Source organism: Hippopotamus amphibius, chromosome 17 (assembly GCF_030028045.1).
Source record: "Hippopotamus amphibius kiboko isolate mHipAmp2 chromosome 17, mHipAmp2.hap2, whole genome shotgun sequence".
NCBI lineage: Eukaryota > Metazoa > Chordata > Mammalia > Artiodactyla > Hippopotamidae > Hippopotamus > Hippopotamus amphibius.
Window position 1 is genome coordinate 29,191,922 of NC_080202.1, and position 21,964 is coordinate 29,213,885.

The 21,964-nt window shown below is 38.2% G+C and overlaps 1 protein-coding gene across 4 annotated transcripts in view; it reads right to left on the reverse strand.

Annotated features, from left to right (window-relative positions):
• Window positions 1-3,172: 3,172 nt before the first annotated feature.
• The window catches only part of STXBP4 (syntaxin binding protein 4), a 185,480-nt gene continuing 166,688 nt past the window's right edge, over window positions 3,173-21,964 (reverse strand). For all 4 annotated transcript variants that reach the window (XM_057713743.1, XM_057713746.1, XM_057713742.1 and 1 more), the window contains 2 exons: window positions 19,216-19,273; window positions 3,173-3,608 (listed from right to left, as the gene is read on the reverse strand). In XM_057713743.1, the coding sequence (XP_057569726.1) occupies window positions 3,494-3,608; window positions 19,216-19,273 (173 nt within the window). In that variant the 3' untranslated portion in view covers window positions 3,173-3,493. The remainder of the gene's footprint in view (window positions 3,609-19,215; window positions 19,274-21,964) is intronic.

Genomic DNA, 21,964 nt, shown 5'->3' on the forward strand with positions numbered 1-21,964 from the left:
TTAACTTTATTCAATTCCATACTACTTGATTTCTTTAATGAAAATAGATTATTTTTTAAATTCAAAGATTAAAGAGAAGCTAATCAATTCTGACTACCTGGGAAGGTTTAAGTTTTTAACCAACAGTAAGTAGACCCCAGGAAATGGTTGGCTATTGCCCTCCTTAACCAGAGTGCCTAGTACCGTGCTTGGTGCTCGGTCAATATTCTGAGAAGTAGGTAGGGAAGGCTAAGCCAGATTACTCTTTAGTAAAGTGCGATGGAAGCACATAAGAACATTGAGATTTTCTAATCCTACAGTCTGAGTCAGTGGGTCAACAGAGAAGAGTTTACAATGGCCACATCAATATGGTTGACCTAAAGAAAGATGGGCTATATAAAGGTCAACTCGTTCCAAAATAATTGGGGGGTTCTACTTGCACTGAATAAGGATTCTTAATGAGTCCCCACCATAGGTTTCTTTGAGCATCGCTTGTGGCATTTATTTGTTGGTTTAGAGGTCATAGAAGCATAAAGAGGAAGAACTCTCAGACAGTGCTCAAATGGTCCAGCAACCTCCTCAGCAACAGCCATGTAATAAGGAGTTTAGACTGATGGAAACTTTCCTGGAACATGGCTTCCACTTTCTCCTAGGGAATTCTTTCCTGATTTGTTCTGACTACCAGGAAGTTCCTTATCACACTGAACTGGAATCTGCCTCTTTGTAAAACTGACCCACGGACCCCAGCTCTGCCACCAGTGTCACACACAATAGCTCCAAGTGGCTCTGCAGTGGTTTTAGAGAATGGGCCCTGTGAGACCTGCCTTGAGCCCCAGCTTCCACAGGTAGGTGCTGTGTGACCCTGAGAGACTAGCAACTCTCTCTAATCCTAAACTTCTTTACAAAATGAGGATGATCATAGTTTCTACCTCATGGGGTTGTTTTAGGATAATGAAATAATATATGTAAATTGTCCATCACAAATATATAGCACAAAATGCCCAATAAATAAGATCATTATGATTTTTGTAGGCCTTTTCCATTAGGTGTTTGATTAGGAAGCAGGGAGGAACGTGGCACCAAACAGTAAAGTCAATGTATGGGGTGTCCACCAGTGAAGGGTGTCCTGGGGACCTTCATGCCAAGTGACTCCCGTGTTTTCCTCACTAGAAACAAATTAGATAAACACTTCCAAGAAGGGGAGAGACACTTCATACCATTAATTAGGCAACAACAAATAGTCTGTACTTTCATAATTATAAATACTAACTTATAAAAGTAACTTGGGGTGGTTGAGAATCTCACGCACCTCTGGGAGACACAAGGAAAGAGCTCCCCCAGGGCCTTCTCTCAAAACTTGTCTCCCTGCAGCTTCCTAATATTTAAAGAGCTGTCAGGGGAAACACAAGTCTTCTCCAGCCATTCTGACACCTTTCTCAGGGCTAATGACTATCTATCAGCTGGATTTGACTTGTGATCATTCAAGACATAAATTATAAATTCTACACATATTCAGGAATGCGTGCACGAGCATAATGTACACATATACTGACAACATGGGTCTACATAACGCAGCATATGAAAGGTAGTAACTAGTGGACTCAGGATCTAGCTCTCAATTTGACCTCACTGTGTGAACTCTAAGGATCTCAGTTTACTCATCTATAAAGTGGTTACAGTTGATGGTTATGACACTATACTCTAAGGAGCTTTAGGTTTACATAGCAGTGCTGGGGGCTGTTTCCACTGGGCTCCAGGCCTCCACCCTGTTTTAAGCAGGACAGCAATCTTTAAAAAAAAAAATCTATTACAAACATTGAGATTCTTCATGAGAATTCATTTGAAAAATGAGTCTTCCACCAAAAGATGTTTGAAAATCACCCTGTCAGGTGATCCTCAAGGCTCTGAGTTCCTTTTCTTACTTGTATTTCAGAGATGGGGAGGGAGGGGGGGAGAGAGAGCAAGAGAGAAGGGAGTGAGGAGGGGAGAAGGAGGAGGAAGGAAAGGAGGAGGAGGGGTGTGGCAGGGGTGATGATGAGAAGAGGTCAGAGAGACGAAGCAACTTCTCTGTGTTATCAGGGATGGTTTTGGAACAGGATCCTGATTAATTAGTGATTCTTGCTCACTTTCTTCCTAAGTATATTACCTAACAATATAAAAACATTGGGTACGTATAAGTCCCTTTTTATTATTCACTTGGTACTTAATGCTCAGAGCATTTAAAATGACTTCCTCCTCACTCCACCCCCCATTTCCCAGCCCCAGGTTTAAATAATTAAACTGAGAGAAAATCTCAAGTTAATGGCTCATTCCTTCCAGAAACTGTCTAGTAGCATCCTTACTAGAAATGAAATAAGATCAAAAGCATAATCAGTCTGGAGGCTGATATCACTAATAAAGAGGTCAGTCTGGAAGGCACAGCTGAGGAGTTCAAGGATGTCTCTTTTGAGACAGGGATTCAGGATGCCCCTCTATTCATCAGCTCCCCTCAAACGCTCCCTCTGGCAAGGACAGCCTGAGCAGGGCGAATCCCTGATGGGAGCCAGTCCCTTTCCTTTAGAAAAATGTGAGCTGCTGAAAGAAGCCCACTGAAACGACATCACAAGGCCGTGCCCCTGCTTGGTGAGTGTTTTGGGGAAAGGTTTACAGGAGAACCAGGGGGTTGGGTGGCTGCCATGTTTGAATGAAGAAGTGCCCCCTGAGTCTCTGTGGCCCCCGGGGTGCACAGCTGTGGAGCTCAGCTGCATCAACAGAGCCATGGGGCCCTGCGTGTCGGGCTGCGACCTGCCCCTGCAGGGACAGCAGGGTGCGGAGCAAAGGGGTCTGGAAGTGGAATCAAAAGATGAGGTTGTGATCCTCACCTCCAGGACAAGGTGCTGCATTTCTCTGAACTGCTCTTTTCCTAACTGAAAAAGACCCACTGGAGCTGCCTCACAGGCATGTTGTATGGTTTACATAAAATAGGGTCTGAAAAGCATTTTGTAAATTATAAAGCATCATAAAGCTGTAAGCTATACCCAGTGGCCTGTGAGACAGTTGTCTAAATGTGATCCACAAGAACCCCCCAAAGCTTACTTAAATCACTTTCCTAAGATACTCATATAAAAGGTTAGTGAATTATCAAATAAATGAAGTTTCCCTATGTTCACATAATTTTTCAGTATGTCAATTATAAAAATCGCTATGTCTGATATTCTATCAGAACTGAGAACTAAATATAAAATTACATAATTACATATGAAAAATTATACATATTATAAAATCTAATTACATATGATTTCAAAAACATGACTAGATTATTCTTAAAGAACAACTATAGTGGCAATAAATTTTGTAAATGTATACAGTTATATCAAAAAGTTCTACAAAAATAGCTTAAACCCAGAGTCTCCATTTCACAACTTCACTAAGTGGTGTGTATTTTTTACTCCTATTTTAGATGCTGCATCTCAGAGTCATCCACATAGATGGAGATGCCAGAAGACCATGGAGCACAGCCTCCCACAGAAAACCATCAATTCTTCTGGTCAGGAAGTTCTCTGGAGCAATCGTCTTCATTCTCCTCTGAGCAGGATAGGTTCAGTGCGCTCATCACGGGATGCATCCACGATGTAGTCTGTGTTACGTGACTTGGGAAGAAGAAGGGATGCAATTACAATCTGAAAGATTGTCTTTCTACCCACCATGCAAGTAGCTATCCCCGCAACACTGCTTCCACCCTACTGCAGTCCCTTGAATAAGGAAGCATTTGGAACTGGATCCAATAGTTTTTTTAAAAGTCTTAGATATGTTTTTAGGTTCAACAAAACCCATTTCTTTCTTTATTCTTTGGTTAAAAAAAAAAAGAATGCAGGAGAAGGCATCATCCTTGACTCCCCTTCTTTACCACCAGCGAGTCCTGTGATTGTCTTGCTGTAACATCTCTGGCATCTCCTCCTTTCTCCTTTTCCAATGCTACAGCCTGGGTCACTGAAACAGCTTGTCTCTCTGCCTCTGTTCTAGTTTTTAATTCATCCTCCACTCCAGCCAAGAGATCTTTCTAAATGACAAATCATACACTGTTGCTCACCTACTAAAAATTCAGTGCCAACTAATGCCTTCTGGATCAAATACACACTCCACAGTATGAAATACCTTGTTTTTTAGCTGCTTCAACAATATTTTCTTCTCTGCTACAATGGTCCTTCTTCCCATCTTGTTTATCCAGCTAACTCAAACTAGTCCTAAAGAACCAGATCTCCCTCAAGATTCCTCCAATCTGTGCCCGTGGCCTTATCTCTTTTATTATATTACAAATGCCTGTTTATTTTTAGGCCTTCATATTGCATATGAAGCTCGTTGAGTGCAGGAACTATGTTTCTCAATCTCTGGGTCTGTGGTAGCTAACATATTCTCAGAACAAATAACCAGGCATTTCAGGGAAGAACACAAGCAGAGGTAAGGAAGGACGTACAAAGATATGGGGCACGTTCAGGAAGCGGTGAAACATCACTCCATGTGCCCTTACCTGATGCATGGTGTTTTTAGACCTAGTATCCAGCTCCCAGCGTTCAGCTGGATGACTCGCCTAAATCCACCACCATCTGCCCAGCTCCTGAGTGCTGGACAGACAACTTCTGGAATAGGATGACTTGTTTCTTCTCCTTGGATCCTTGTTCTAGCCTTGGTTTACCCACCTGCCCTACCCATCCTAGATCCGTTTCCCCTGCCCCCACCTTACCCAAACTCAACCTCAGAGCAGCATCATGTCTTAGATCAAAGTCCACCTGAGGGCTGGCACTTATGAGGGTCAAATAAGATTGTGAATCTCAAATCTAAAATACTACAGAATAACATTTCCAAAGTGTGTTACAAGGGTTTTTAAATACACGGTATGTGAAGAAGAGAATTCTATGGCCAAATAACTTTGAGATACACTAGTTTAAACATAGTTAAGTAGGTGTCTTTACTGTGGGATTTCCCAGAGCCCTGAATATACTAATGTGTTTTATGACTCTCCAAGAGTTTATGATAGTCCTCAAACTAACATGCCCTACTAGCACACGTGGGACGTGGGACGAGTGCGCCATTGAGCACAACCTGGGATCTATCACAAAGAGGCACTTCCTTTATTGCCTGTTGATGACAGTAAGGCTGGACTTAGTACCAATGGTCAGTTTCACTGTTATTACTGGATTTGGTTTGTTTTCAATTCTATACTCTAAATTCTGTCCATATCCCCCAACACAAATTCTTCAACTCCTCTGTTTAAATATTGAAAATGCAGCTTTCCATGGGAGAAGCTCACTTACAGTTTCTCGATAGGGTAAAAGCACTTAAAAGTTTGTTTAAGAATCGAGGTGGAGGCGGCAAGGCCCAGATATCTTCATGGTTTCAAAACCTCAGAGTGTGGCTAAGTGACAGAAAGAATCACTATTCTCTTGACAGTAATCCACATTACTATTAGCTCTTTAAAATGGTTTAGTGCAATTTCTTATTACGGAGGCTAAACTTACGAAGCATTTGATTTTGCACAGGTTCATTTCATTTCAAGGCTTTTGTAAAGCTGGAAAGCTGCCTGAATTAAAAGTGGTTTTGAAGAATTACCAGTGAGTGAAACACAGAGGGCTAGAATACCACTGCAAGGGGAAATGAGGTCACATTATCCTGTACAAAGTACCTGTTTAAAACTGAAAGGAAAAAGCTTGATGGGATAATTTTGCTAACTTTAATATCTTGGTATATTTACTTTACTGTTTATCAGCACATTTATAATATGTTAGTCCAAAGAAGAGACTTTAAATTACTGTAAATCCTTTATTCCCTATAATGCCCCCCAACTGGGGACGTTGGAAAGGAAGAAAAACAGGCACAATTACCTGAGGGGTAAATTTGGGTGCATGCTTTCTTATATGACTTAAAAAAATTCTCATGTTTGAAATATTACAACTGCCCATATATGGACATTCCACTGAATTGATAATATAAAATAAAGTAAAATGTTCAAGAAGAAAATGTAGTTATAGACTCTGAACAATGAATATTAGAAAGTTCCACCAGAAAGTCACTTTTTATCAACAAATCAACATCAGATTTTTCTCCAAATACAAAACAATACCACAAAATATTAACAGATCAATCTTATGTTCATAATACACTTCTCTGTACACAATTGAAAAACACACACCTTAGCACCAAACATGCAAATACAATAGCTACTCACTTGAAAAAATAAAACTGAAGCAACAGAGGGTTAGTTTCTATGCTTCAAGTACACATTTCACACCTGGTTCTTTTGTAAAAACATCCAGAACCAATGCTTCTAAAAAGCAGGTAACACATTTAAAGAGCCTGGCAAAGAGTAGATACTCAATAATAATTATGGCTGGATTTTTTATTTTTTTTTTAAATTAGGGCTTTCTGAATAGTGTAAGAAAAACTTGGAATTTTCCCTATGATGCTGGAATGGGGCCATTTGTGTGTATACCATTCAATTTTATGTCCTGGTGAACATGGAGACTAAAGAGCTTTGACATAATCGGTATGATGAGATAATCCCAGATTTACTGGCTTGGAGAACATTCTACTATTAGAAATATTTCCTCTCTGATTTGTGTGCTTGGTAATTCAACTGAGAAGAGAGTGAATAAATCAGCCCTGTTGACTCTGTTTAATTAATAAAGACCCCATGGTTCACAAAGTGAGATGCTGCTACTTAGTATGAAAAATTTAGAGGTCTGGAAAATAAATGAGGCTGAATATGAAACATGAAGATCTTCCATTTGAACATACAGTACCTCTGGCAAATGTTCCTGCAGAGAGTGCATCTGACCTGATTTGGGGAGCAATCAACAGCAGTTCAGATATATTTGAAAATCTAAAAAGCCTAATACTACTTGCCTCTGAGTGACTGCCAAATCTGTCGTTGGAAAACAGTAATGTTTGAGCTGGGAAGACGACAGTGTTGTGTATTTTCTTTTATAATATTAGTAATTTGAAAGACATATTTCAGAGCTTATTAAAAGAAAACCTAAGAGAACATGCTCTATTTTACTGGCAAAGAAATGTAAGTGAATTATTTAAATACCATTATAATTACCTTCCTTATGTTTCTTACCTCCTAGCATGCAAAATGCTTTCTTTCAAAATAAAAATTTAGGACAGCCTGTTAAGAGACAAACAGTACACTAGTTTTGTAGAAATTCATTTTTATAATAGTCTGTGATGATGAAAGAGGTCCTTTTGTTAGTCTTCCATTGTAAATGATACTATTTATGTCACCGTGAATTTAGCAAGATTGCATGTATTATTTTATCTATTTAAGATAAAGTTGCATAATAATAAGCCAAAGTAATTAACTTACAATGTTCTTTTTTTTACAAAGGGTGGGGTAATATTATGCATATAATATTCATGTGAACCAGAAAATAAAGACAAATAAGTATGTTAATTCAAAATGTTTCTGGCACTAATATCTTGGAATCACTGAAAAATTTTACAACTGGCCATAAACCGCAAGTAGTAATGAAAATAAAAGACTTAATAAAAATATTCCCAACAAGTCAGAAGGCAAGAACAGAAAGTGAACCATATCAATAAAATTATAAAAAAGTCACCAAACCTTGGTGAGGCAGCATGTAATCCTGTCAGACACTGGTTATGAGAATGAGTATGGATTAGTAATAGAAAGTATCCATTCCAAAACATGTTTAAGAAAAAATTGCAAGCAGTTTGTTTCCACTGATATATAAAGAGTTCCCTCTTACATAATTTTGGAAATATACCCCTAAAATCAAAATGAGTATTTCTCACTAATGAACTCTGTAAATATCACAGAATACTTTGAGAATTCTGTAATTAGGCATTTGGAAATCCAGTGAGGCTCTGATTAAATATTAGCAGGATCTCATTCAAATCTTTACAGTCTTGAAGACAAATTTTATTTCTGTTCTATATTTGTCATTTTCTATAAAAAATACATCAGATATATTTTGCAATTAAAAAACCCAATTAATTAAAAAATCTTTAGGCCTAGATATTACATTATGTTACAAGAATTTAAAGCTATGGTAATATATTACTTATGCATAATATTGGAAAAAATTACTATGTCATTAGACTTGTAAAAAATGAACACTGAAAAGTCCTGAAAAAATATGAAAAATATGAGTCATATTTTTTCAAATAATATACACAGGCTTAGATTGCTGTCAGTTATTGTATAGAGCCAAAAATGTCCCAAGTCCAAAGCTGATATAATAAAGTTTTCAAAAAAAGAAACTGTTTTATGGTCTCAGACTATAGCTGTGGGTAATTTTTAAAAATTGATGCTGTTTTTGATTGTGATAGAATAAAACAATTCAGAAGACCTCTAAGAACACGTCCTATTGACACTGGTACCTAGACACTGGACTATTAGATACTAATAAACAATTTTATAGAATTTTATAGTTGGTGTATTTGTACATTCTCACATACCCTTTGGTAGTGTCCATCAAAATTTATGTTCTCCATTCCACACTGCAGAGTTACCAGGAGGCAGCTTCCAGGCAGAGACTACATTTCTCAGCTCCCCCTATATCCTTACATGAGCATGTAACTAGTTCCCACCAGTGGAAGGGGAGAGTGTTGATGCTTGAATCTTGTGGACCAGGGCTTTTTAAGAACAGCGCTGGAATGCCTTCTCTGTTCTCACTCCTTATCCATAACTGAATGCAGAGAGAACTCTGAAGCTGTAGGGGATGGCAGAGCCATGAACTGGAAGGAGCTGGGGTCTCAAAATCACCATGCAAAGAAAAGAAAAGCCACCTATCAACCAGGAATTCCTGCACTGACTGGTGTGTGAGTGTTAAGCCACTGAAAAGCAGGATTTGCAACAGCAGCTAGTGTTATTCTAAATGACTAAAAGAGAGTATTTCAAGATGAAGCCATGACTATTACTTTCCCAATAAATATATGTATAACTTTTTACAAAAATACAAAAACAGGCAATAAATACATATTTTCAGACTACTTTAAATACATCAGTAATCAGAAGACTTTGTCAGAATATAGGTTAATGGAAACTAAATTTAATTAGAAGCAAGTTTGCAAGACCATTGCCAAAGTTTCCATATTAAATTCCCACTTATGAGTAGAAGTGCATGAAATGTAGAAGCTATTTTAAATTTTTATGTTCTTATTAAAATGGTAAGACCTATAATACAAGTTATAAGGCTTTCACTTAATTTATCCAATAAAATAAATTTAATAAATATCTGACTAAATGTGTTTCTTTACCAAATTTGAAATCTTGAAAAACCTAAAATTATTTCAAACATACAATTTCAACTAATTTTATGCTTATCCCAATATTATTTTTCTGTCAAAGTTAAGCTCATTACACTAAAAATATAAAGATATAAATATACAGATTATATTAGAGAAGAACTGTGCATCACAAAGCTGGGGACTTGGAGGGGCGCCACATGAGACCATCTCTAAACTCTAGAGGTGTTTTGTCAGTATTATTGACTCCATAATGCTAAGTGCAAAAGCCACTTGAGAGTGCGTGCTATAACATAAAAACCTTCAATTACAGTAAAAAATTATGGGATAAAAAACCAAATATGCCATCAACCTTTACAGTTCTCCATGAACTTTATATGCTGATTGTTTCTAATGGTGCCACCTTGGACTTGTGAATAAATGGGCTTAACTGTTTTTTAGAACCTTATTTTATACTTATATTTTATAAATACTATATATCCTAATTTACATATTTATATTAGACATTTATATTTTATATATTTATATTACATATATTTACATTTTAAAGAAGAGAAAGTTATATTTATTATCTTCATTTTATATGTGAGGAAGCTAATACTAGGAGAGGTGAAATAACTTATTCCAGGTCATAAAACTAATAAATATTAGAGCCAGGATCCAGACCCAGATCTGACTTCTGAGAATTTTACCATTATGTTATATTCCTCTCTGAGGCTCTATTATACGGGTTCGTTTCATCAACAATATAAATGGAGGCTCTGGGATCGATTAAATGAGACCACCTAAAAAGAGCTCTTTAGCTTTACAAGATGAAATAATTAAAGATGCATTGACTGATTAATTCGATGATCATAGATTATATCTCTAAAGCATTCTAAAAGCATTTATTACAAAATTCATAAAAACTTTATTCAATATGAATAAAAATTATTCGTGTGATGCCCGCTTCCCTAGCAGTCTTAAACTTTCCACATCATGTGGCAATTGAAGAAATTGAGGTTAAGAGAGTCCCAGTCCTCTGTCCAAGGTCACACAGTAGCAGAGCTCAGGCTTAGATGCAGACCAGGGTCACTATTCTTTTGTATCAACTATGCAGACCTGGTCTGAAGTTCCATATTGCCCAGGCACGAACTGGGTTACTTGTATATCTCTGGGAAAGTTACCTAAACTCTGAGTCTCAGTTTCCCAATCTAGAAAATATATAAGACCTGCCTCAACAGTATTAAGAGAGAAGACATACAAATCCCCTAGTTTCATGCCTGACACATTTTAGGTCTATCATAAGCATCATCCTCTTCTCTCCACTTCTAACTTCCTGTATTAGTTTTCTCTTGGTGCAGTAACAAATGACCACAAATGTAGTGGCTTAAAACAACACTAATTTACTGGCTAACAGTTCGGTAGCTCAGAAGTCCAACATGGTTCTCACTGGGCTCAAATCAAGGTGTTAGCAAGGCTAAATTTCTTTCTGGAGGCTCTAGGGGAGAATCCATTTCCTTGCTTTTCCAGCTTTTAAAGGCCACCCACATTCCATGGTTCATAGTCTCCATCTTCAAAGTCAGCAGCACAGTGTACCCCTGACCTTGCTTCCGTTGTCATATTTCTTTCTCTGACTCTCTCCTTCTGCCTCCCTCTTCCACTGCTGAGGACTCATGTGATTAGACTGGACCCACATGGATAATCCAGGATAATCTCCCTATTTTAAGGTCAACTGATTAGCAACCTTAATTCCACCTGCAACCTTAATGTCCCTTTACCATGCAACCTAACATATTCAAAGGTTCCGGGGATTAGCTCATGGGTATCATTGGGGGGCCGTTATTCCACTTACCACACTCCCTTGCCCCTCCGCTACTTCTCCCACTAAAGACTAGAACTTGAGGGAACGGGCACTGGTTCTTGCAATTTGCCTAAAACTTGGCAAGTGTACACGAAGAAAGATTATATGCTATAATACATTGTACTGGAGATTTCCGACTGAAGAAAGAGGTGTTAGAGCTCTATGGAAAGTAATTTAAGGAAGAAGTAACTGTTAAGGAATGAATTGTGCCCTCCCCACCCTCCCCCCGCCCCCAGCTGCTTCCAATTCTATGTTGCAGTCCTAAACCCTAATGTGGCTGTATTTGGAGGATGGGGCCTTTGTGGAAGTAATTAGGGTTAGATGAGGTGATGGGGGTGAGGCCCTGGTCCAATGGGACTGGTGTCCTGTAAGAAGAGGAAGACACACCAGATCTTTCTTTCCGTGAACACAGAGAAGAGGCCATGTGAGGACACAGTGAGAAGGTAGTTGCCTACATCCCGGGAAGAGGGGCCTCACATGAAACCAATCCTGATGGCATCCTGATCTTGGCCTTTTGGCCTCCAGAATTGTGAGAAAAATAAATTTCTCATCCAGTCTGTGGTATTTTGTTATGGAAGTTCTAGCAGACTAATACAGCAACCAAATTTGGAGGGGAAAGTGACAAAAAAGTACTTGTTGAGAAATTTAAATGAAGGGTCTTGGAGGCAGAGAAGATCCCACATCTGGCTAAATAAAAGTATAACTCTAAAAAGGTGATGAAGTTCCAGAGTACTTTACACAATCCCAAAGGATTTTCTTATAGCATTCCAACAAAAACCTGAAAAAAAATGCTTCCTGCCTTAGTTATACCTGTCATTGTTTAGATGGGGGAAAAGAGTTTGATATTGGCTGTCTAGATCTGGATATTTTATTCATTTCAGTGGGCTTTGCCACTCTGAGTAACCTCAGCCAGCTGCCTGGCCTTCTGTTTAATGCCAGTTGCTCACACAGAGTTTCATATGGCTACACCCCTTTGTAGATATTTATAGAAAATCCAAAGCAGGCTGTGTCAGGCTCCTGAGCACTGCAACCTCTCTGCTCCTGTCACAGGGCTTCTGACTGGCTGGGAAGAGGCATAAGTGTAGGTTTTGGTTGCTAGTTTCTATTTGCAGCTGTGAAAATGCTGTCATTTAAAACTCCTCTGCTGGCAAATAGCAGTAGAATAATATAAGGCAAGGGAAGGGGAACCAACATTTGTCAGGCATTCACCTTGTGCCAGGTGAGTTATTTTATTCAATTCTCAACACAAGCCTGAGAGATTTAAACCACTCTCCCTGTTTTTTGATGAGAAAAATGGGTACAGACAATAGAAATAATACCAATTATACCAAGGTCACACTCAAAAGTGATGGTGTAAACATCAGAAACCAGGTTTGTCTGATACGAAAGCCCATGTTTTTTCCCCACCAGCTGCTTCCTCAATGACAGTATTCACTCATTTGATAAATATTTATTTAGTCCCTGCACATACCAGGCACTGTACTAGTTACTGGATATTCTAAACCAGTTATCACATAGATGGGTACATTCAAACTAGTGGTTTCAATACTTTACAATTTATTCATAGCTAGAAGTGTTCGGGGACAAAATATTAAAAAGCTCCATACTTCTTCCTTCAAGTCCTCTTTTGATTGTAGTCTTGGTAGGAATGAAATGCTTGGGATTGCCATACATGCAAAGACAGTGAGGGGCCTACCCCCATTCTCCTTATCTTGGCTGAAGTTAGAGGTGCATAGAAATTGACCTGCCATCTCATCAAGTGAGCTTTAGACTTCAGTAGTCTGTCTGTGGGTATTTCTAAACTCATTCAAAATTAATCAAAGCAGCCAAATTAATGAGGTCTTCAGAGGGAGGGCTCCTGACAGCATGTACTAAAGTGGGGCTAAAATCATCTGCCAAGGATTTAGGGAAAGTTAAAAGTAGTAGCTTTTTATTTCCAATCCTCTCCACCCTCCCTTTCCCAATCTCGCTAATTTCTAATACCATTAGAATTACCTAACATAGACTCTACATGCAAAATAAGGTTGGAGGTAAGAAAAAATAATCTCAAAGTTTTCTCTTTTGTGTTTTCCATTTTTAGATTTATTTTATAAATGAGATGATACAATGTAACTTAAGCCTTTAATTAATATAGTAGGCTGACAATGACAAATTTCATTCCTTATATAGGTTACGATCTACATTCTTTCCTACCTGGAAACAACCTAATAGGATGCTCTACCCCAAGTTCAGATGACCATTTAGGGTTGTTAATGAACTCTGAAAAAATACGAGGAAAAACATGCCTATTGGAAATCAATTTTCCTTTGAAGTCATAAAGGCAAAGCTCTTAAATACTGCATATCTCATAAGAACTATTGGGGGGGTGTCACTGTTTATTTTGTCATTCCAACCTACAAACTGCATTGTTACTGTTCATCCTGGCAGAGTTTCTGTGTTGGCCATATGCTCTAGAAGTCCAAAGACTGCAAAGATGTGGTACGTGTCCCACACGCCTCTTCCCCTGGCACTCAGAGCAGACATCTCTGATGGATCAACAAGGCATCAGTGAGGTTGAATATAGCCTCAGAGTTCTTCACAAACAACACTTGAGAAAGTGAGTTGAAATCTATTTGCTTCCTCTGCTCTAGACAGAAACTTCTGTTTTATTCAGAAATCACATACTCCTTAGGCTTTACTGGTATTCATTTGTAATGTTGTAAGTGTAATACTTCCTATGTAATGGAGAACAGGTTTTATAATACAAGGCATGCTATCTCAGATTTCAGAATTTGATATAAAGTTGTATCAACACAAAGTAATTATAAGCCAAGTGTGAGTAACTTTTGAAAACGAATGATTATACCTACTCCCAAAAAATCACAAACAGTACTACTTAATGTTTGAAGCAAGTATATGATTTTGAAGTTTTTGTATTGTTTATATGGATGTATATATTATATATAATTTAGTTATTGATTAATAGAATATATGATATATGTTACACTGTGAAACAGCATTGCAATAGGCATCCTCTAAGATAGCTCCCAGTGGTCCTCACCTTCTGGCATGCACACTCTTGCGCAGCTGCCTGCCACACTGTAGGGTGGTCTGTGTGGCCAGTAGCATATGGCAGAAGGTATGACACTCACTTCTGAGATTGGTCATAAATGGCACTGCAGCTTTTATCTTGGTGTTTCTCTTGCTCTCACTCTTTCTCTTGTCCCTTGCTCTGGGGGAAGCCAGCTGCCATGTTTGTGCAGCCCTATGGCCCTATGGATGAAGAAAGGTCCACTTGTGATGAGGAACTGAAGCCTCACATGTGGAGCTTGGAACACATATTCCAGCCCCACTAAGCTACTCTTAAATTCCCAGACCTGGCTAAGAGCTTGATTGCAATTTCATGAGAAATGCAGATCGAGAGTCAGGATGATCCAGCAAAACCACATCTGGGTTCTTGACCCTCTGAACCCTGAGTAAGAAAATAAATGTTTATTGTTTAACACTGCAAAATTTTGGGGAAATTTATTAAGCAGCAATAGAGAATTAATACATGAAATCATGGCCATTGATCACCGTGAATCTGAACCTTTCAATAGAAAAAAAGAGTTCAATGAAAGCAATGGAGCAGCTATGTCTAGTTTGTAATATTTAAGTTCATTTTTACTATCAAACATAAGATAATTTTGTTAAATTATATAACATACATATAAAGTACATGACCTTTTAAAGTGGAATCATGTCAAAAGACTATTATAAATCTATAATAGTGTGTAATGCAAAAGGAAGATAGGAGTTTGGGTGATAAAATGGTCAGATTTATCAGATAATTTCATTATAGCACCATCAAGATAACTGGCATTTTGTCACTGAATTTATGAATGCTGCAACGCTCTCTCTAAGGAGAAAATAAGAAAGTTTTTCCTTGAATGCACTGATATATATATACACAGCAAATGAGTAAGCCCTTCCTATTTGCATATGTGCATACACATATTGGTGTATACACATATATATATACATATACATTTGTTAGTTCTATGAAACACTGGCTCTAGCAATGCCAATATTTTGATTATATTTGTCTACACCAGGTAAAATGCTTTCTTCTCTTGTGTCAGAATGTAAGCAGATGACTGTGAAGTATGAATGGGTGTGCAATGGACATGTGGGTGGATAGGAACATTCAGTGAAGACCGTTTTTGTCTGGGCATTCTCGGGACAGCACTGACAGTTATTCCTTTGCCCGAGGCTTGGCTTCCATCAGACGTAACAATTCAGTTTCCGGGAAGACAGTGACAGGTGTCAATCTCAGGGTAGAGCTTATATGTACACAGACCATCATCTCCTCCAATGTTCTGGAACGGTGATTTCAGTCACTGTTCTTTTTAAGTAAAGGTGACAGAGGCAATGACCTCAGTTCATTACTTATTATTTCTTACCTTCAAAGTACCATTCACATGGTAAATGAGCTACTTCTGCCCCAAAAACTAACACAGGAAATCCAGGCTCAAAATTTTGGTTGGGGTGATAAGGAGATGAAAAGACAGAAATCTAAACAGTTCCAAGAAAGACATATAGTGGATGCTTGCTTAAGGAGACATTACTTATTTGGCAATCTATCTGAACACAGCTAAAAGCTGAGAAGAAACCCTCATCAAAATGTTAGGAGGGAGTAAAGAGGCCTAACTTTGGCTGAAAGTGTCTACTTTGGGTCAGGTGTTATGATAGGCTCTTTACATACATAAGCTCATTCATTCTGGGCAGGAACTCTCTGAGGGCTAATATTCTTTCCATTCTATATGTAGAAATTAAAGCCCAGGGAGGTTAAGTAAACATGCCAAGGTCATTCAGCTATTCTGTGGAGACATCAGCATTTGAACCCAAGTTTCTCCAAATCCAAAGCCCATGCTCTTCTTTTCCATATACCATATGGCCTTCCTGGAATCAAATCCACCTGCACCAGAACTTATGCGCTTGACTCACATACAAACTCTTGCAGACCCATACTCCAGGACTATTTACAAGCAAATCAAATTAGTCTTATTATTTGGCATCCTGTCTTCCTCAAATAAACTTCTGGGGAAGACGGTGAAGTGTGTAGAGGATCTAAAAGGAGAATGGAGATGAGGCGATGGCCAGGCATGTTGAGAGTGGGGAGAGATGACAGCTGTGTCTCTATTCTAGCTTATATAGCTTAATATTACCCTGCAGAACTCACTGTATTATGTATAAGATTGATGTTCATAATGATTTTGTTCAGGGGCCTTGGTATAAGAAGGCAGGGAAGCATGCAGTACTTTAAAAATAAGACTTCCATTAAGAATAGTTAAACTAAAACAAATGCAGGTGCTTGAATGGCGTTAATGTGTAACCAAAAAACCAACTCATGGTAAGCACTCCGTTCCTCCATGAGACAAGATAAAGAAAACACTGGTATATTGTTAGATGTTCTGATCTTTACTGTTTGACCTTTCTAATCTCCAGGAGATAGTAACTACTTATGCTTAGAACTAAGTTTCTATTCTGCTATTTAAAAACGAATAAAGTACAGAATTCTAACTAAATCAAGATCTGTTTAAAATATCTTTCTGGTCACATGTAAACATACTACAATAAAATAAGGAGATGGAGATGGTGTAGCATGGGTGCGTGTTTTGGGGGGATGGCTTTGGACTCAGACAACCCTGGAACTGTATCTTGACTCTGACATTTTACTACTGTGTGACCTGGACAAGTTTAGCCTCTTTTCCACAGAGTTTCTCCAAGTGTAATGGTGAGGCAAGGATACCCACCACTGTCCTTTAATAAATCTACCTTCTCTTTTCTGCTTTCCTTAGGAGTCAAGACTAAGGTCAAGGAAGAGAACTCCCAAAACAGTGTACATTATTTTCTACAACTGGAGTGGATTATACAAATGCAGTGTCTCTTTCTATTCCTTCTACAGGAACTGAGTTAGATCTCAGGGCAGTCAAAGGGCTTTCTACTGCTTCTCTTCTCTCCCCTCTTTAGATGCTACAAGATGCCTTGTAGTAGAAGCCCAGCTCAAGGCTACTGTTCCAGTCAGCAAAGGACAGTGGCTAAACCACTGGGTACCAGACAATGGGACACACTCTCCGACTCACTCACACTCATGTCTCTTTCTCCTTCCTCTTCCTTGGGAGTTGGCGATGGTGCCCTTGATATCCTTTCCTCATGGGGCACAGCTGGGTTAGGATACTGACAGATGGCTAAGGCTAAGCTGAGGTGAAGGAGTTCCCCACAGGGTCCAGACTCGTTTGCTGACATTTTCAAAGGCCTCTGAATTCAGAATCTTGGCTTACAATGAATGCTAGTTTCCCTTCCTTTGATGGGGCATTTCTTTTGGTTACCTTCTAGGAGACAGGCATGGTTGAGGGCAGGATGCAGCTCACCACCACCAATATCATCCTATTAAGAGCTGAGTGATGTCCACTTTCCAGTGTTAAGAAGATTAGATGCCTGGCTGTTGAGCATCATCCCCTACTCCATCTTTTCCCTTATCCGCTACAGAGTGAACGTAAGAAAGAAACCCAATGCAAATTTGGATGTGGTTTTTCATATTCTTGCCACCCCTACAGTACAGTGATTCAAATCTTTTGGGAACTACACATAGATAATACAGCATATCAAAGTGCAACTTTCCTTCCAGAAGAGTTACGATTTGGGAAGTAAATAGCATGGCGCTAAATGTAATCTGTATATGGACTTCCTGGGTCCTTTGCTCCAAAACTCCCTTTCTCCTTCATATGTTATAAACTACATTTTTGCTTTATTAATTACTTTTTGCTAGATACCAAGAGAAAAGAAAAATCAAGAAATACTTTGCCATGTTTACCCCTAGCTTTTCTTTAAATATTTTCTAAATATGAAGCTTTTGAGTTTTTAATGTTTTTAATGGTCATGTGATTTTTCCTGTTCTTTTTTCCACCATGATGTTTTCTCCATACTGTAAATTAATGATGACTATTTTATTAGGCATCTACTGTGTTCAAAATTTTATGCCAGGTGCTTAACGTTTAAAAACACTATAAAGTAGGTAAAATTCTCCTTATTTTTTGATGAGAAAACTGAGATGAAGAGAGATGTAGGAATCTGTGTAAAGTCACAGAGCTTGAGAATCCAAAATGTGGATATTACTTTTAAAAATACTTGCACATTTAAAAGAACAGCAAGGACACTTCTTTCTTTTCCTCCCCAGATGCATACCAAGTATCATTTGCTAAAAAAAGGACATATAAAGAAGACTCTTGGGATTTTAAGAGTCTGTTGGGAGTTCCCTTTGTGTTCTCATAACTCCAGCTCTGACATGAAAAGAGTTATCCAGACCATAGTAGAAGTATACCAGATTGGTGTGTCCAGAGTGAAATTAACCAGTCCAGCCGCTAGAAAACGTATTTCTGTTGAGGCTTTCAAGGAGAGGTCTCTATCAGTGACAGTCTAATACAGAAGAAAGAATCTGGTGTCAGAAGACTTGGATTCTCTTCTGGTTTGGTGATTTAGTTAGCTGTGGATTTTTCAGCAACTACTCCAGGCTCTTATTTTCTTCATCTATAAATGAAGAATGTTCTGAGAATCCACTGAGATGAGGTTTGCTCATATACTGTCTCATTTATCTCTTCAGTTATATATTGTATGTTTTTCCTCACGATTAAGAAAATTCCAATATCAGAGAAGTAGTCTGTATATTTCATTACTGTATCTCCAAGGTATGAACTGCTGCCTGGCACAGAATGAATGAACTGTGTACACTGTACAGCATGAAAAAATGTTGATTATTATAAGTATTACTGTTAATAAGTTTTAAGACAAAGAAAGCAGATTTTTTCATTAGATATTAACTTTGCATAAATATTACTACTTTCAGCCAGCAGTGAATTCGGGCAGCCAACATTTAGGTTCAACTGACAACCCTGTTCTGATTCTGTGATGTTTCCCTTGAAATAATAACTAGGTTTTTGTTTTCCCCCTAAATGATATCTGATATTAGCATTTAAATCACATGAAATGAAAATGGTGAAGTTTCATTTCTTGTTACTAATCTTTGTAACCTCCAAAGGGATTCTTGGTTTTACTGATTATTCTGCAACTTCCAGGTTCTCTCCAGATGTGAAGAAAATTGCTTACTTGGTTGAGATGCTTGTACTTACTTGATGAAGTACTTGATTCCATCTGCTGTGTAAGCTTCCTCCCATCCGTAAGGTAGACCTGGAGTGAAAGGAAACCAAAAATACATTTAATAAGATGGTAAAGATAACTTTATTTCCTGGACACTAACCTCCCACAGCTTCACAATTATTTGAATACGTTTCTTGTACAAAATAACTGTCTGGAGAGGAGGAATTAAAACAATTCAGATGAGCTTTCATACTCAGCATCTTAGAACACAATAAATAAGTCTCGAACGATTAACAATCTGCTTTAGTTGCATTACATGGATTATGACTTGTCGTTTACATGTGGTGAGCATTTCTGTCAGCAGGATTCAAGCAAAAATTTTTGGTGCGGGGGGATGGTTTTTGCCTGGAGGCAGAAGGATGGACACGATGGCCTCTGCTTGTCTTTTCAGGCTCAAGGTTTCTTTAATTGGCTCCCTTTACATCCTTTCACTCAGCTCCACGGGGAATCCATGTATGAGTGCCAGATCAGCAAGGGGTTTGAAAGTAGCTCTTGGACAAGACAAAATTCCTTATGAAGTCTGAAAGTTCAGCAAAGTGATTTATAATGGACTGTGGTATTTTATTTTGTTAATTAAGAATTTTTGTGTACTAAACATAAATGGCCAAACAATTTGCTAAAGTTAGCTTCCATTTCTGTAATGGGATGGAGAATAATTAGTTAGCTATAAAGAGATGCAGACTGAAGTAAGAAAGCAATCATTTGGCCATATCTCTGTAACTGAGTACATTTTTGTCCTCACTAATACCAACAGAACAGGCCCAGTTGGGGCAGCCCATTCTCTTATATTCCAATTATGAGTGGTAGGTACTCCTTTAGAACACAAGGGTCTCCATCCTTTAGCTCCACTCTTGAGTACTGTTAAGGATTATAACTGACATTCTGGATCAGTCTTTGGTATTGACTTATCAAGACCACTTTGAAGAGTATAAATACATTAACACACCAAAGAACAGACTCATGGCGCAGGTAGCCTACTTCTTTAGAAAGTAACCGAGCTGTAACAACAAAGTATTGACTTCATGTCTCCAAGTCTCCACAAGGGGCAGAGCAAAAATGCAGGAACAGCAACTATGAACAAAATAAATCCTTTCTCTATCACCATTCCCTTCGCATTCTTTGAGAACAACTCTAAGGATGTTGCTTTTATAATTAAGAAAAACAAGAAAAGCTTTATTTTATATTTACCTCCAGTCTTTCAACACAAATTGTATAAAATAAGAGCTTTGCCCAAAATTCTGTAACTATTTCCTTTGTAGATTAACACAGGTCACCTAGGAGTTTCTCTTCTCTCTTAATGAATAAATGTTCCTATTTTAAGCACAAAATAAGCATTTCTGGAAACTCAGCATAAGCAAATGACTGGCTTCTTAAAAGCCCCTGACGTGACACCACACATATCTCTGCTAGTATCCACGGCCAGCACACGCTCAGCCAGACAGTCTGGGATCAACTGCTGCTGCTGCTCCAGTTCACGTAGATTTATCGTCCTTACACTTTCTGCATCTTTGTTCCAGATCACTTCATTCTTCATTGACAAGCCCTTCACCTGAAGGGAAGAATCTGATGACTGTACACAAAAACTCTGCTTTTATGACAAACATGTTCAGAAATGCCAGGAATGCTGATCAATAAGGCAAAGACATGATCAAAGTAGAAAGTCATTCTAATGTGACTAAGATTTTTGTTTAAATGACACGTCTGTCCAGTGTAATTATAGCCATATTTCTAATTTCTTAATTCACAGGTCTTTTTTTAATGAGGAGAAAAAAAAGTGTACACTCTAAAGACAGTATCTTTCAATCCATAGGATCATTTGAAAGTTGAGATTGATATTGGGATACCACATCCCCATGCTGTCAAAATAGAGTTCCTGCCCTGATTATTTTCTTACAATTATTAAACAAGGACTATAACCTCACAATGGACCTATTAAAGGTACCAATTCAGATCCATATAAGTTAAAATGTTTATTCAAAGACGGTAGCCATCAAGATATTCCTGTTTATTAAGTAATATTTTTGGGTAAATTCTCTGTTCTGAAAAAATAGGATTTCTTTTTAGAAGACTGAGTGGTTTATTCTTTTTCATACAGTTATTTTTTATTTATTTATTTATTTATTTATTTATTTATTATTTTTTGGGGGGGTACACCAAGTTCAATCATCTGTTTTTATACACATATCCCCGTATTCCCTCCCTCCCTTGACTCCCCCCCACCCTCCCTCGAGTCCCCCCCACCCTCCCTGTCCCAGTCCTCTAAGGCATCTTCCATTCTTAAGTTGAACTCCCTTTGTTATACAACAACTTCCCACTGGCTATCTATTTTACAGTTGGTAGTATATATATGTCTGTGCTACTCTCTCGCTTCGTCTCAGCTTCCCCTTCACCCCCCGTCCCCTCCCAAACCTCGAGTTCTCCAGTCCATTCTCTGCACCTGTGTCCTTGTTCTTGTCACTGAGTTCATCAGTACCATTTTTATAGTCTGTAAAAAACAGGCTTGGGGACTAAATTGATAGCAACTATCTTTCAGTGATAGTTCAGTGATAGAAAACACAATCACTGTCTAATTATAAATTAAAAACCACAATATATTGATAAACCAAATAACATACTTTATAGAAAAAGGGTGCTTTTGATTTCTACAAGCTTATATAACTATTATGGACTCAACTGTCCCTTAGTAAATATTTTCATCCCTTCAAAATAAGTGATTTGGGT